Source organism: Stegodyphus dumicola, chromosome X1 (genome assembly GCF_044657685.1).
Source record: "Stegodyphus dumicola isolate Sdum_Otavi_A_Nest chromosome X1, ASM4465768v1".
NCBI lineage: Eukaryota > Metazoa > Arthropoda > Arachnida > Araneae > Eresidae > Stegodyphus > Stegodyphus dumicola.
The window spans coordinates 37,785,547-37,801,969 of NC_140780.1; the positions used below are offsets into that span (position 1 = coordinate 37,785,547).

Below are 16,423 nucleotides of genomic sequence, written 5' to 3' on the forward strand. Positions count from 1 at the left end.
CTTCTAAGTTGTTCTCTTGATCGTGCAAAATTTGGATTTACCAGACCATAGAACAATCTACTGATAAACAATCCATGTCATATCAGTTTTCGCCAAGCCTAAGAAGCTTTTCTTTAAGATTGATAATGGTTTTTGTCTTGTGGATGTACTCCATATAAGTATTTGAAAGTCCCATCTAAATGTTTTATTATAGTCAAATCCTTATGTGATGATCCCTGAGAAAATTATATGCAGGAGTGATTATTAGTAGAATGGAGGAGTTCTAGTCTTGTATAGAATCCGCTTTGTAAACCAAACAAGAATATGTGGGTAGCCATTTTTCATAATATTTTTAGGACTTTTTAAATTTTTTTTATTGTTATAATTATTGCTTGACTTGCTGTTATGAATGCATTTAGAATTGTACATTTGCGAATACTTTTAAAACTCCAGTAATTTCTTGTTTGGTAATCTCTTACAGTTCAAAGGACATGACACATCTGTTTTTGCAAATCTTTAACATTAACTTTCAATGTATTGATTTTATTTTTTCAAAATTTCCCACTGTTCTTGTTCCTTCACATTGAGAAAAACCTGTTTTTTGTTATGAAATATGTAGCTTGGACTCTTAATTATAATAGCTAGCATACCTTATTTGAAACCTTTACATGAAATACTACAAGCTCCCTTCCCTGGTATCTGCAAATATTTGGGGTTTGATATTATTGTATTAGTATTTATATCGAGCACTAGCATAATTGGTGCTCTGTGCTTAATATGTAATGTAGCATTACTGTATGACTCTTGTAAGTTTCTCAGTTCTGTGTTCTTAATTTATTTAAAGTTCTAAGGAAAATAGAATGTAAACAAGTGAACATAATTATTCATTTCACTATTAATATCTCGTGGGAAAATATTTTAAATTCCCTTTCCATGTATCTGTCTACTTGCCTACTTTAATTGATTGTATCTTAGCCTAGAATATTCTACTCGTCGTTCAATCAAATAGATCAGCCAAATAGAATAAAAGATGCATTAGGTACTTCATAAACTGATATGTATTTTCCTGCTTCATTTGTTATTAATGCTTTACAAACTTCTGATACCACAGAAGAAATTATGAATCAACCTGTATTTCAAAAGTAAAACTGCTGTTTGTTTCTGTGCAAGCCACATTTAAAATGTAGCATAAAGCTTCATATGGCTGATGAGCCACAAACAGACCATGTGCACGATATATTAATCTCTGGCGATGTGTTTTCATCATTCTTATAAATTCCATTTTAGGCAACTACTGTAAAATAAACATAAGTTGTAATTTCATTGAAGAAATTTAAAGAGTGGAATTCTTAAAAAATTTCTAATTTCTTACTTTTTTATATATAAGAAATGATATTTATTTTGCCCAATTCGATCATTAAAGTAATCCTAAAATTTTATCAATTTTCCGCTAATTTCAGTTATTTAAAAAAGTTCTAATGCCTCTTCAACTTTTTTGTAATAAGACTCTATAAAAAGTTCATTTGATTCATACAGAGATTGGGTAATGTATGGTAACTGCAGTCTGAGAAAACAGAAGAAACAAAAGTGAATTGAAATTTAAGTAAACTTTTTAAAAATAATAATAATCGTAACTGAAAATCTTGTGTATTTTTTAAAATCGGGTTTTAATTTCTTCTCAGTTTTGCAAGCAAATATGGCAGTTTAGACAGTTTAAAAAGTCTATGAAATGAAATTTAGCAGAGTTTTTCGCAAACACAAATGAAGTTTTATGATGAACTTGGCAGTTTTCAAATTGAAATTCTTAATAAAAATTTGTGTTGCAGCTTGGTTTGACATTTGTTACCTTACTTGGTTTATAAGTTTTGTATAAAAGTTTCTTTTATCAAACTTTTAGTAATATACTGAAAGCTGTGCATTTCATTAGGTGAAAGTTTTCATGCCCCTTTAGTATATCAAGTTCTTTCTGATTTTTGTTTGTCACAAAATCATATGCAACTTTTGTTTAGGCACATTTTTTCGGTCACGGGCCAAGATAAGTTTTTTTAAAGTTTTAAAAACAATATACAAGTATTATGAGATGAATGAAATTGCAATTTCGTTTTTGAAAGTTCCTTATATTGAGGTTCGAAGCGAGATGTACCGATTCTAAGGAGCGAGTCTAAATGCTCATTTGTCAGTCTACTGAAATAATTCTTTCTAAGGTTTATAGTTGAAAACACTTGTTCACATATATAAGATGAAGCAAACATAGCACTGATTTTCTGGGCGTGGAATATTAAATTTGGGAAACTTGCTTTCGATGATGTTTTGTTAAACTCTAACTTTGGCATATTTAGAAACTGCTTGAGATACTTGTTAAATTGCAACTCAACCTGCAAATCTAACCTCACTGCTTCACAATTTACGTTGAAAGGCATGGTAAAAATATCCGATTCTGTTTGAATGGCACTGAAATCTTGAAAGCCTTACTACAAAGGCCACTTACCACGTAGCCTCACTACAAATTATGGGGTCGCAACCCATAGTTTGAATATCACTGAAGTAGTTCACTAAGACAGTCATACTTCAGTTCAGTTCACATCTGGTGTTAAATGTAATCAACAATAAGTTTGTCTGTAGTTATTTTAAAAGCTTGTGGAGACATTATGACTTTTTCGAAGCAGTAGAAATAAAAAATGTGCAATACCCTTGCCAGGACTCAAACCCTTCGAATACATTGCTGAGTATGTTGACTATTACACTATGAAGGCTGGAGAAATACCTTATATACTCCTCCTTTTAAAGGGTGACTGGGGATTAGGAGACCGAAATGCCAAATCCTGGTGGTGGAAAACCATCATCCACCACCTTTTTTAGTTCGGATGCCGTCGTAGAGACATTAGGACTTTTTTGAAGCAGTAGAAGTGAAAAATGTTCAATGCCCTTGCCAGGACTCAACCTTTGACCTCTCGAATGCACGTCGAGTATGTTGACCATTACACCACGAAGGTGTGCTAGTAGGCGAGAGAAATACCTTATAAGCTTATAAAGTAAAGATTGCATGAAACTTCATTAAAAATGCGAAAGGGGGGGGGCTGGAAGGTATAACCATACTGAAATAATTGATGCTTGGAATTTTTATTTGTTATTCAGTTGAGAAGCATTTTGTGTTTATGCTACATTTGCAAGTGCAGTTGAAGTTTAAAAAAATATGAATATTATGAATATTATGCAGAATCTGATTATTCCTATATTTGTGACTGAGTTATCAAACTAAATTCCTTGCTTCAGAGTTTCATTTTCATCAGGAATAATGTACTAGGACCATTAAAAATATCAAGAGCTTTTTAAGATCCTTAAGTATCAGATAACTGTCACAGGTCAGACCAGAGCAAGAGGATTATCCTCTTTTTCTTTGAAAACCTCCTAGAGTGATTTTATGTAGAAGTTTCAGACTTTTTCTTATTTACTTGTACAGATAATTTCAGATTTTGCCTCTAAATATAGAGCTGAAAGTTTTACGTTATATCATAGATAATCAGATGAATTTGTTAAAAGCAGTGAATGAAATTTAAAATTGTTTCTAATGTGAATTTTTTTGTTGAATTAGGACTCTTGTAATCTCCGGGGTTAATTATGCTGGTGCCTAGAGCACTTCTTTTTTCAGCATTTCCCATGATTGAATACCATACAAGTATGTCATATTTGTCATGGAAAAATATGAAGAGACAGTACTTTAAAATGTATAATGGTGTTAAACCTTGTCAGCAATGGAACTTTCATACAGTGCTAGTAAAATACAGTTGAGCAGTTAAGAGAAATTTGCATTGCTTTGTGTAGCATAGTAAGACATCTTTTAATTGAATTTTTTTTTCATTAAATACAGGGAATCCTCGCGCCGATGACATTATCAAGCCAGTGCACAACGACATTTGCCGATGGCCATGACATTGACCCGCCACTTCTGCCTTAAGACCCTTGTGGGTCAGTGGGAGAAAGAAGAAAAAAGCCAAACTATATGGGTATGTTTCATATTCAGGGTAAAGTTCTTCAGAATCATACTTTGATTCTAATAATTAAGCACTAGTTAATAGTTTCATCTAGTTACATTTTTTGAAAAGTTTTGTTTGAAGTCTGCTGTTGTTAAGCAACAGTAACCAATAAAAATATATATAAAATCGTTGAAATATTACTTGAAATTCACTTCTTTTGTTGTTCTTTAAATTTACCTGTGCTAAAATAGAAGAAAATCATGTGGTAATTCTTTTCAATAGATAAGCTCTTAATTTTTCTCTTGTTTTTACCTCTTTGAACTTTTCTTTTTTTAAGAGTCTAAAATCAGTCCAAATCCTTGGCGGCCTTACTAACCACTCTCCCACTTCTAGTTCTTTGCTCACCGTCATTTATTTCTGAGTTAGTGGAGTTTAGTAGTTGATCTTCTAAACTTTGCTCTTGAGAATATCTAGGATCATATTTTTTTAATATCTGTTTTCTGTGCCTAACTCCTGTTCCTGATATTCTCTTCAGTAGCTGAACTGTTTTGTTTAGTGTCTGTAATGTCTTATACTGTTCCTTCTGGTCTTAGTATATGACCAGAAAATCTGGGCATCTTACATACTTCTACAACTGGTGGTTTTCAGTGATTATCTTGATATAGCCTAATACAATCTCCTTTTTTAATGATAGTAATGTTTTCATGACGATCATAATATAACTTCTGCTTAGTTCTTTCTCGGTTGATTTTCTGCTTTTATGATTTTTCTCAACTTGAGGTTTCAATCTTTCTGATGTAGGAAGACTCGCTGTTGTTGTTCTACTCGTAAGTCGTTGAACTGGTGATCCTAACATCTCAGTAATTGAAGTGTTCCTAGGAGTTACCAGTGCTAAATACGAGGGCTATCCAGAAAGTAGATTACATTTTGGAATAAAAAAATAAACAAAGTATAGGAAACAAATTTTATTATATACAGATGAAAGCCACACTCAAATACTACTTTTCTACATAGTCACCATACAAATTAAGGCATTTATCGTAGCGATGTACGAGCTTGGAAATTCCTTCGTCGAAAAATTCGGCCGCCTGCGCCTTCAACCACTTCGTTACCTCTTCTTGCCTTCCATCTTGCACAAAACTTGTGGTAACCAAGCTTTTCGCTGATGATTTCGTGCAACAAACTTCGCGAAATTTGTGGAAAACTCAAAGAAAGTTCCGTTATTGTGAAATTTCGATTTTCACGGACTTTAGCATCGACTTTTTCGAGAAGTTCGGCGGTCACTATGCTGGGTCTCCCACTTCGATCTTCGTCGTGAACATTGGTTCGGCCATTTTGAAATCTTATGACCCACTGACGCACTCCACCTTCAGTGATAATGTTGTCCCCATACACTTCACGAAGCTGCCGATAGATTTCTATTGGTTTACAGTTTTTTGCAGTCAGAAACCTTATTACTGAGCGCACCTCGCAGCTCGCGGGATTTTCAATTAACGCAGACATTTCAAACCGTCACAGTATCTGAACGGAGCACAGCACGAACCTCTCACTAGCACGGCTAGATGCAGACTGAGCTGCGCAACGCTCTGACCCCAAGATGGCCGCGCTAGCCCCGCCCCTAGCGGACACAGACGGAAACGTAATCTACTTCCTGGATGGCCCTCGTAAATATCAACATGATCTGCTCTAGCTTTCCTTAATAATTTCTTCACCATTTGCATGAAACTCTGCTAATCTGTTCAACTTAAGATAGTGTTGACTGCTCATTATATGTTTAAATTGGCATTTCTTGACAAATTTTATAAATTCATTAGTTGCAAATAGTCAATTATCTGATATCACTATTAGTGGTATACCATATCTTTGAAAATGAGATTTCATATAACAACTAATCACTGTCTGACTTCGAGTACTTCGACTGTCTGATCAGATAAATTGGAGATGTCAAAAAAGTTAGAATAGTAATCTACAATCAATAAGTGTATATCTTTTTAATCTCAGATAAATTTGTTCCAACTTAATACCGAGGTAAATTAGGAACTTCATGTGGTATCATAGGTTCCTGTATATGTTTGTTCTGATATTCATTGCGTATAGGAAGGACATTTTGAAATTTTATCATCTGTTTGTTCATAAGTGGCCAAAACAAAACATCTTTATCTTTTTCTTACATTTTTCTATCCCAAAGTGACCCTCATGGATTAAATTTAGCATCCATTTTTGCATAGATCAGGTGATAATTACCCTTCCTTCTTTGAAAAATAAGTCAGTTTCCATTGCTAGCTCATTTCTGTAGTTCCAGAATACTTTGAAATGATGTTCCAGCTGATGCTTCTTTTCTGACCAACCTCTCAGAATATATTTCTTTAAGCACTGTGGTGTAGAATCTCATAAATTTTCTTTCTTGAGGTCATAAATTTTGTAATCAGATGCTTTAGTCAGCGTACAAATTTCTGTATCTTCATTATCATCATCTTTTGCTGTATTCAAATATGCTCTACTGAAAGTGTCTGCTTAGTAAGTCTTTTCCCATTTTTTAATCTACATCTAGATCATATTTTTGAAAATTTAAACACATTCTTTGCAATCGCTGAGGTGCCTTAAAAAGAGGTTTCTTAGTTAAAGGTCAATTTCATTTGTAGTGCATTTGTCACATATATACTGATGAAATATTGAACATCCAAAAGTAATAGCTAAAAATTCTTTTTCTATCTAGCATAATTTTTTTGACTTTTCGTTAGAGCTCTGAAGAGCCTAATCAATTGGTTGATTTTCTTGTAGTAAGACAGCACCTAATCCTTCAGAACTTGTATCCACTGAAAAAGTTACATCCTTATTAACATCATAGAATCTTAATATGGGTTATTTTGTGGCCAATCCTTTAAGTGTTTTAAAAGCTTTTTGATGTTTTTATGTCCAGTGCCAGAGAACGTTTTTCTCAAGTAAATGTCTTAACCCCTTAAGGACCAGCTCACGGAGAACGAAGCGCAGTCACGGGACCAGACCCGCTGAAATGGATTGTCGCCACCGGCCTGCGCACTTTCAGTAGTTAAGCCTAACTTACAAAAAAAAAAAAAAAAAAGAAAAAAAAGAAAATCGTATAAAATCAGCATTTTGATATAATGACTTCAATTTTTGAAGTTGTGTATTTAATGTACTTGTTTTTAATATGTATTAAATATAAAGAACATCACATTAATAGAAATAAATAAAATAGGCAAAATACTAAAATCTTATTTATATACATAGAAATAAATACTATAAACATGAAAACAAATTTACAAATATGAAATTAAAAAAAGAAAACTAAGCAAGAATTACCTGTAAGTAATTCAATTCCAGGTTAAAAATTCTGCTGTGCATGGAATACTTCAAAACAAAGATCGACACACAGTCCTACCTTGCATATTTTGCAATAAAAATACGTTGTTTGCTTTTCCTTGTTTTTAGCGCACACACATCTTCTACCTTTATTACCTTTTCTGTCAACATAAATTTTAGGGAAAAGACCAACTAGCTGCAGGTTCAGAGAAAGCATGTAATGGCAACATCTCTCCAGGATTATATTCCTCTGTGTCTGAGTGTAAAAAACTTTGATTCATGTAAACACTAATATCACTATCACTGTCTTCACTAATCTCAGAATCACTTTCATTCATAATTTGACATGTTTCACTCTCAGTTAAATATCTTGGTCTCTTATCCATGGCGAACGGAATGAAACTGAATTATAACTTCAACACATGTCTCAAAACTTCTTCAAAAGACACCTAGAAATACACTCATGTCCATAAATTAAGGATAATTCGGAGTTACGTGGAAATCGAACTCTAAAATAAATATATCACCTGTAAAATCACTCTACATATCTTCAAGAATCATATGCAAATTTCAGGAAGTAACCAGATGACACCAATGGTACGTCACAATGACGAGGGTGTAAGAAAGTGATATGTAAGGAATACAGGCAAAGAAGTAAAATTGTTCGCAGGCACTTTATAAGCATTTCAGTGCAATAACCAAATAGCTATGACACAAAGGACGCATTTGGATGATTTTTTACGTGGTAGAATTATCGGCCGTCTGGAATATGGGCGTACAAAACTGGAAGTATCAGACGAATTTGGAATTGCCCAAGGTGTCATCTCCAGGCTTTGGCAACGATTCATAGATGATGGTAATGTGAGTAGATGTTACAGCACAAGTCGCCCCAGAGTTACAACGCCGAATGAGGACCGGTAATTGGCAGTTACTGCCAAAAGAAACAGGCGGAGCACAGCCTCAGACCATACTCAAATATTCCTTCGTCAGCTCTCTTCAGCCATTGGTTCGACAATTTCAAGACAGACCATGTACAGATGCTTAGGGCAGATTGGTTTATATGCTCGTAGACCTGTCAGATGTGTTCCACTTACTACAACTCTGTCGCCTGCGGTTAGCCTGGAGTAGAGAGCATGCATTGTGGACACCGCAACAGTGGGCTTGTGTGATGTTTTCCGACGAGTCCAGGTTTAGCTTGCAGTCTGATTCTTGTTGGACTTTCATATGGAGAGCTCCAGGTACCTGTTACCACCAAGAAAAACATCATTGAGCGACACCTTTACGGTGGTGCAGGAGTGCTCATTTGGGGTGGAATTATTCTGGGTTCCAGAACTGACCTGCATGTTCAAATTGGAACTATGACAAGCCAAATCTATTGGGACGTCATTCTGGAACAACATGTACATTTGTTTTGGGGCGCCATGGGCGCACAATTTGTGTTTATGAATGACAACGCCCGTCCTCACCGAGCAAACATCGTAAGCGAATATCTTCAATCAGAGGATATCACCCGTATGGACTGGCCAGCATTCTCACCAGACTTGAATCCAGTAGAGCACGTGTGGGACATGCTTGGCCGACAAATTGCTGCCCATCAACCTCCTCCATGTCTACCGAAACTTCGGAGAGCATTGCTTTTTGAGTGGTGTAATATCCCCCCTAGATCAGATCGATAATTTGATACTCAGCATGCCTAGGCGTTGTACGGACTGTGTTGCATCGTCTGGGAGACATACAATGTATTAACAATCATACCAACCATGTAATATTGGTTTTTTGTAAATAATTGTTTTTTGTAATTTGCTCCAGGGAGAAAAAATCGCTAATTTTTTTTAATAATATCAAACATATAGTGTCTTTTTTTTTGCTCTTTACCTTTTGTTTAATAAATAAGCTTTACAAATAAGTCAAATTTGTTTTGCTTCTAACTCTTCCTTTGCCTGATTTTCCATTATCCTAAATTTATGGACATGAGTGTATTTCACCCTCAAACCCTATTTAACATCAGGTTTATAGTAGATAACTTCCTGTTTCTCTAGATCAAAAGAGCCCCCATTGGCGGGATATTTGTTACTGGTCACATCAATATATACATTATATATCATAATATAATGACGTATTAAATTGAGTAAGAAAAACAAAAACGTTGGCTCTTTCCTGAGAAATGCAAGCGATTAACACGTATTACGCCTCGAGAAAGCTGATGGTCTTTCCCCTTCAGTAATAATAATACTTTTGAATTAGCCAAGAAAGCTTATGTTAAGTTTAAAAATAAGTGGGAAAAAGGGCAATTGGTTTTGAGTTTTTCCATCACAGAAGTTCGGCGACGTTACACCTTCTATACTCAGCTGAATGCACTTTTCTAACAAGAAAAAGCAAATAACAGAAACGAAAACAAGGAGTTGGACGCCCGTACCCACATTCTAATAACGAAAAAAGCAAACAACAATAGTGAAAAAAAAAAAAATTCCCAACGAAATAAACAGAAACACCTGTGCCCTTTTAATTCATAGGCGCACTTATAAAAAGCCGTGATTCCCAGTTTGTTTATACCAATAAATCTATCAAAACCATAAGCACAGAACAGAAACTGATGGCAGTACATGATGGTCAAATGCCATGTGAAAACAGTTGCCATTTAGCTTCATCTAATGGCTTTTAAAAATTCAAATAAATTGTTCTGTTTAAATGTTACGTTATGCTGGGCTGCAGAGATCCGTCGGAGCTCTTCGTGTATACGCAACGCTGGTAGGAGTGGAATTGCTGCGTCTCGTATACGGGATGCTGGTCTTGAATGGGTTAATGGTGCATTAATTGTACTTAGGAATAAATTTGGCTAACTAATTAATCATTCCTAAAAATCTTTGTAAAGAAGGGACATCTGTAGGTTATGGCATTTTATCAATTGCTTCCACTTTAGAAAAATCTGGTTTTGAACCCAATTTCACTTTAATCGTGCCCTATATAGTAAACACTATTAACTTTAATTTTACACTTAGCCTTATTTAACCTCAGATTATTTTCTCTTGCTGTCTGGAATACTTTTTTGAGCTGTAGGTCATGTTCCTCTTCATTAGATCCCCAAATTAAGATACCATCTGTAAAGCCTTCTAGTCCTTCTATTGTTTGGTTTATTTTTTTTATTTTTATTTTTTATTTATTTATTTATTTATTTATTTTTTGACAGATTTTAGGAACTGAACATATGCCAAATGGTAAACTTTTAAGTTTGTATCTGCCAAAAGGTGTATTGAATGTACACAGATTACTACTTTCTTCATCAACTCGGTTTTTCCAAAAAGCATTATTAGCATCTAAAACAGAAAATATTTTTGATTTAGGCATTCTACTGACAACTTTGTCTATGGTTAACATAGGATAATGTTCTCATCTTATTGCTTTATTTAAATTTCTAGGATCTGAACATATTGTGATTTTGTTAAGCAGTTGAATTTACCCATTCAGTTGGTTCTCGTCTTTCTCAATAACGTTTAAAGTTTGCATTCTTTGTAGCTCTTTCTTCACTTTATCTTGTGTAGCTAATGTAACTATTTTTTGTTAATTTCAGACTTCTATATCAGAACATCTCACAATTTCACTTTGCTTTTAGAAGTAACATTGCACAATGCTCCAGTGTGTCTAACTGTAAATTATGTTTATATTTATTTACATTAATGTCAACACTCCATTTCTCCTCTGTTACCCGAACTAAAGTTTGATGTACCTACATAAAATTCTAACCTTTCCTCGGAGCCATGATTTATTAATTTAATTAGGTTCTCTTTGTTTACCTTGATGGCTTCATTTTTTTATTTTATAGCTTTTACACTGATTTGCAAAAGGATTTACCTTTTTAAAATACAGATATTTCCATATGCTGGACTTTTTCAATACTCATGAGATGTTCCACATTTAGAACAGACTTTTGTTGCTTTTGTTTGTCAATATTTACTTCTTTGTATGCATTCTCATGTTTACTTAAGTTTCTTTTTCACTGTGTTTACAACAATTTCCTCATCTTTTATTATTTTCATTTGATGTGCACTTGTTTCTGCAGATCTGCTTATATCAGGATCTTTTTCTAATGTTTATTCTGTTTATGTAATAATCTTGTGCTCACTACATCATCTTTAATACCACAAACAGTTTTATCCTTTATTAACCTGTTCTTTAATTTTGCAAACTCACATGTTCTAGCTTTATTTTGAAGGGCCGGTTACAAACTCATCTGTGGTTTCCGACACAATTTGATTTCTAGTAAAGAATAAATGTCTTTCATATGTAATATTTTTCTTAGATATACAACATTCCGTAAATTTTGTCGTAGTATCTTTACCTTCTTATACAGAAAATGTATTATAATATTTCAAGACCATGAATTCCTATTACATGAAGAAAAGTATTAACTCTCACCTTCTCTTCTTTCTTGTGTCAGCTACTTTCTTCTTCATATATTTCAAACTATTGCAGCCATCTGCCAGTTTAAAGCAATATTTCATCAAATTTCAATGGCTCTGGTGGTTTAAACTTTCCGTTTTGAAAGGAAAATAGTCCTGACACCATATAAAATAGAGAGGGTTCACTTTTTGACTTTTTAAACTACTTATTTATAATCATAAAATATTATATGTTTCAGAGAACTGCAAAACCATCATAGTTCTGTTTTTATGTGTGTATTCCAAAGTGTTGCCATTCACATGTTACTAAATGTTAAATGTTTCCATTTATGAATTACTAAATATTAAATGTTACAGTTTTGAGTAACCATCTCATGTAAATGTTTGTATTAAAAAGAGTCTCCTATCTCCAGAGCTGTGATTAATTTATTTTTTATAAATTTACTTTATTTGTGAGTTAGTGTGTAATGTAGGTGAATCATAAATTCTGATTTGTGTGTAAAAAGTACTACAGTAATGTCCATAACTCCTAAAGGGTTTTTTTTTAAAGTTTGTAAGGTGATTTGCTTTTCGGAAATATATTCATGTGAGGTTACGTAGACTGCAATTTGTCAGTTTTGTCTTTTTATATAAGAGTAATATATCTGAATGCATCAGTTTTTAAAATTTTGTTGCGTATATTTTTAAAGCAGTTTTACATTATTTTCTTTTTACCAGGGAACACAAGCTCTTCTTCCTCCTGGTCAGCCACCTCTGTAAAAACAACTCAGTCCAGCCATTTTTTCCTTCAATGGAGATGCCAATTAACTCTTCCATGGGCATACTTGCTGACCCTTCAGTTGCTCTTCTTCATCGCATTTCTTGAGGAGGAAATAAACCACCACATTAACTTGACTCGGTGTGGCTACATGAAATGTTGCCCTTAACTGATGTAGATGTCATTATTGTACATGGAAACAGCCATCAATTTTGTATCATCATTATTATCATTAGTTGTAAATTGTCGTTAGCATTAAGTTAGCAGCCATTTGTGTTAACTGAACTTATTTCAGTCTGTATGAATATCTTACCATGGTTCACATCAGATTATTTTTATGATCAGTTGCATTTATGTTTTCCATTATATTTATGTTTTTTAATGCTCGCCCACGTTAAAGGAGTCGTTTATATGCACTATGTTGCCAAAATATTTTGTTATGTTTTGTCTATCAAATGTCAGATGCAGAAATATTTTTTTAATATTTCTAATTTTTTATTCGTTTATTTGACTTCATTTGTGTGGTAGCTATTCTGTTTACACTGGTATATTAATTCTAAATTAGGCCAGGAAAACCTCTCTTTACTTGAATGTGTTTGGATACCATACAAGCATGTCATGTTGGTCATTGGCAAATATGAAAAGACAGTACTTCAGCTTGTATAATGCTGTAGATAGTGCTTACTTTGCCAGTAATGGAACTTTTATAACATTGCCTTTGGTAGAATTTCCTGCTTACTTCTTAATCGCAAAAGTACCAGAAGGTAGCTTCTGAGTAAATTTGTTTGTTCACTTGTACAGGCAGCAAAGTTCCATGTACAGATGTTTTATAGACATATATGCATTTTTATCTTGCAGCTTTCCATCTGCTGAGCATCTTTCTATTCAGGCATTTAATTTTACTATTTAACTTGCCTCTCAGTCTCGTTACTCTGAATGTTATCTGCATATGACTTAGTTTTACACATATTTTATCTTTGTTAAAATGCCTTAAACATTTAGAGTACCTATTATTTAATTTGTTATATTTTTAATAAAAGAAAACTTGAGAGATTTGTAGTGTTCCCTTATCTATGCAGTTGTCCTTTCATTGTGTCATTTTATGTGTTATTTAAATACAGAAGGCTATGTTATTGTTTTTTTGTTTCATAAATGAAAATGTTATTCATCATGTAGAGAAAAACAGAAAAATCTGCTTGGTGGACTCTGGAGAGATTTTGTATGATGTGAAACATCTCCTTCAGTTGTGCTTGCTGTGTCATTTGGTATAAATTATGAAAAATATATATATTATTTCACTATTTTAAAGTGAGAAAGTGTTATTCATGACTGTAGCCATATTCTGTAAACATAATGGTTAACCATTGTGTTAGCTTCTTGATCAGATAAAATCCATTAAAGGAATAGATATTCTGAGGATTTTGTGTTCAAGTTAGTGAATATGGCTCTGTTTATGTTCCCTTTAGAATTGTCATGTAAATATTTTCTGTATAGTTAATAGAGTTAATAAATTACATGCCAGTTGAAAGTTGATAAAAATCAGACTCTATGAAAAGTATTGACTGTATTTCAAAGTAAATGTTTATTTTCATTTAAGAGGCTTCAGAGCACTGCAGAAAATAGTGTGTATGTGTTAGTGTTTTGTTTTAGTTAAACAGTACAATCCATCTGACAATTTTAGACTCTGAAGTAGTTATGTAATTTTTTATTGACTTGCATTTAATGCGTTTCTCATGTGTTTTTTAATTGTTTAAATTATTCATATTTTGTACAGAATAAAATTTCTTATAAAGTAACTTTTATCTGAATCTACATGCAGGAAATGATGACGGTGATTTTACACTATTGTAGGTGGAAAACTGAAAAGTTCCTTTTAGTACAAAAGTAACGTGCATAAGAATCTTGTACAATTAACTGTATGCTTCTATTGTTGAAATTATATTTTGTTAGCAATACTCTAAAAAGTTCTTCATGGCAGATTGTCTAATGCAATTTAAAAACTTGTATGTAAAAGTATCAGATCTGATGTACAAATAGTTTAAAATCATTGAAGATAAATTCTTGCACTTTATACATACTTTCTGCAATGATCATGATATTTTTATACGGTTCATCATCATCATTAGAAGCTATGTTATGTCTGCTGGGCTTCTATCTGGACAAATGTACAGACTGTTTTTGTTGTAGTGATACTAACTACTTTTGGAAACAGCGCAGGGTGGTGGAACTTCTACTGGCCTCTTGTCACACACCATCTTGGTTACAGTATAGATGGTGTGTACTGTTGACTCTTTACACCTGTTGCACAATCTCTCCTGGCAGAGGAGAGATCCGAATATAAATGGTGCCATCTTTCTTAATATTGTTTTTCAATTCTTTTAGTGTGTATGATAAAATAAAATTAGTTTTTTATTCTCTGCCGAAACTACTTAAGTTGTTTTTGTTATTCTTACATTTAAAAACATGTACATTAAAAACATTTAATCTATAAGAATTTGATGTAAAATAATTTTCATCCTTGACACTTTAATGTGTATATTCATATTGTATTATCTGATTACTATTTATACTACACTACAGATATTCATATCTGTAGTGCATTATAAATAATCAGATAATGCAATAGGAATGTATATTAAGTAAAATAACTGCATTATTTATCCTATCAGTGTGATTATATCATTCATGTTACACTATAGATACTAAATATGAATTAAAGTTGACAATGAGAAAACAAATAGAAATGTAGTAGGAAAATTCATTAAAAGCTGTGGTGCAGCCAGCCTTAGATCAGGGGGTGCACATTTGTTGAAATAGAATTTACCTAAAATGGGTAGTTTTTGCCCATTTTAGATATTGCATAATGAAATAACAACCTTTGCAAAAAAAAAAAAAAAAAAAAAAAAAAAAAAAAATCAGTGTTTCTTTTTAATTTTGAAGCGAAAATTGACTTATTTATTTGCTTAAAGTTTTTTTCCTAAATCTTTATTTTAATGAATTGTAATAATTAGAATTCATCTCCTTTTATACAAGCCATCAGTTCTTAATTAGGAGGTTAATTTCAGGAGGGAATGCAATCAGCCTTTTATTTACCTGTTAAATATTTTAATGTATGAAATTACTTTTATTCAGATTTTGGTATCTACTTTTTCTTGTTTAATTTATGAAACAAATTTAAATAAATGTACATATATTTTTGGAATGGAGGGGGATGCATGGAACAAAAAAGTTTTAAGAACCACTGATATATGTTCCCATTTATAGATACATCTTTCACTAATGCACATCAACTAATACACCTGATGTTCGTACATTGAAGGCTGTTGATAAGCATCACACGTGTAAACACATTTTATGATTTTACTACCATATTTGCACCAAATACTCTAAGGATCTATAGAAATTAAATGCTTAATTTAAAACATTGCAGACATCCCTAGAAAATTTGAAAAGCTTTAGTTTTCAGAAATTTGAAGCTTGCTATTTTTGCTTACAAGATACTATTAATTCTTGTTATGTCAATGCCAGAGACAGTGCAAATAGTGTGGGCATAACCAGTCTCAGAATTGAGGGGTAGCAATTTTTTTTTTTTTTTTAAATTTAGGAAGAAATCAATTTCTTATCGTTGAAAATATTAAAAGATTGTATTAAGATATATGTGTTGGAATTAATATGGGTGTTTAATTCTGAAAGGAAACAAGACCAATGATAGTTTTTTCTTGGCTGCCTTTTAAAGATTCTAGGAATGTAAGGTAAAAAACATTACTGGCAGGAGTAGGAAGAAGTGGAGAGCACACCATAATTTTACCATTGGTTGTACAGGTGTAATCGTACTTCACTAACTGTCCAGTTCTGCTCCAATTTTGAGGAAGAAAACCCCGGGGGGTGGTCCAAGAGTCCCCTACTAGCAACCTCAAATGAGGAGTTTCGCCTTACTCAGGGTTGCCACGCTACCTGGAAAACCGGGAAATGTCAGGGAATTCGAAAATTGACCA

General features: G+C 33.1%; 1 protein-coding gene across 6 annotated transcripts in view; it reads left to right on the forward strand.

The window, feature by feature from the left end:
- Positions 1-14,853, forward strand: part of da (transcription factor daughterless) — a 178,611-nt gene extending 163,758 nt beyond the window's left edge. For all 6 annotated transcript variants that reach the window (XM_035353356.2, XM_085807869.1, XM_085807870.1 and 3 more), the window contains 2 exons: positions 3,848-3,983; positions 12,389-14,853. In XM_035353356.2, coding sequence (XP_035209247.1) covers positions 3,848-3,934 — 87 coding nt within the window. In that variant the 3' untranslated portion in view covers positions 3,935-3,983; positions 12,389-14,853. The remainder of the gene's footprint in view (positions 1-3,847; positions 3,984-12,388) is intronic.
- The last annotated feature ends 1,570 nt before the right edge of the window (positions 14,854-16,423 follow it).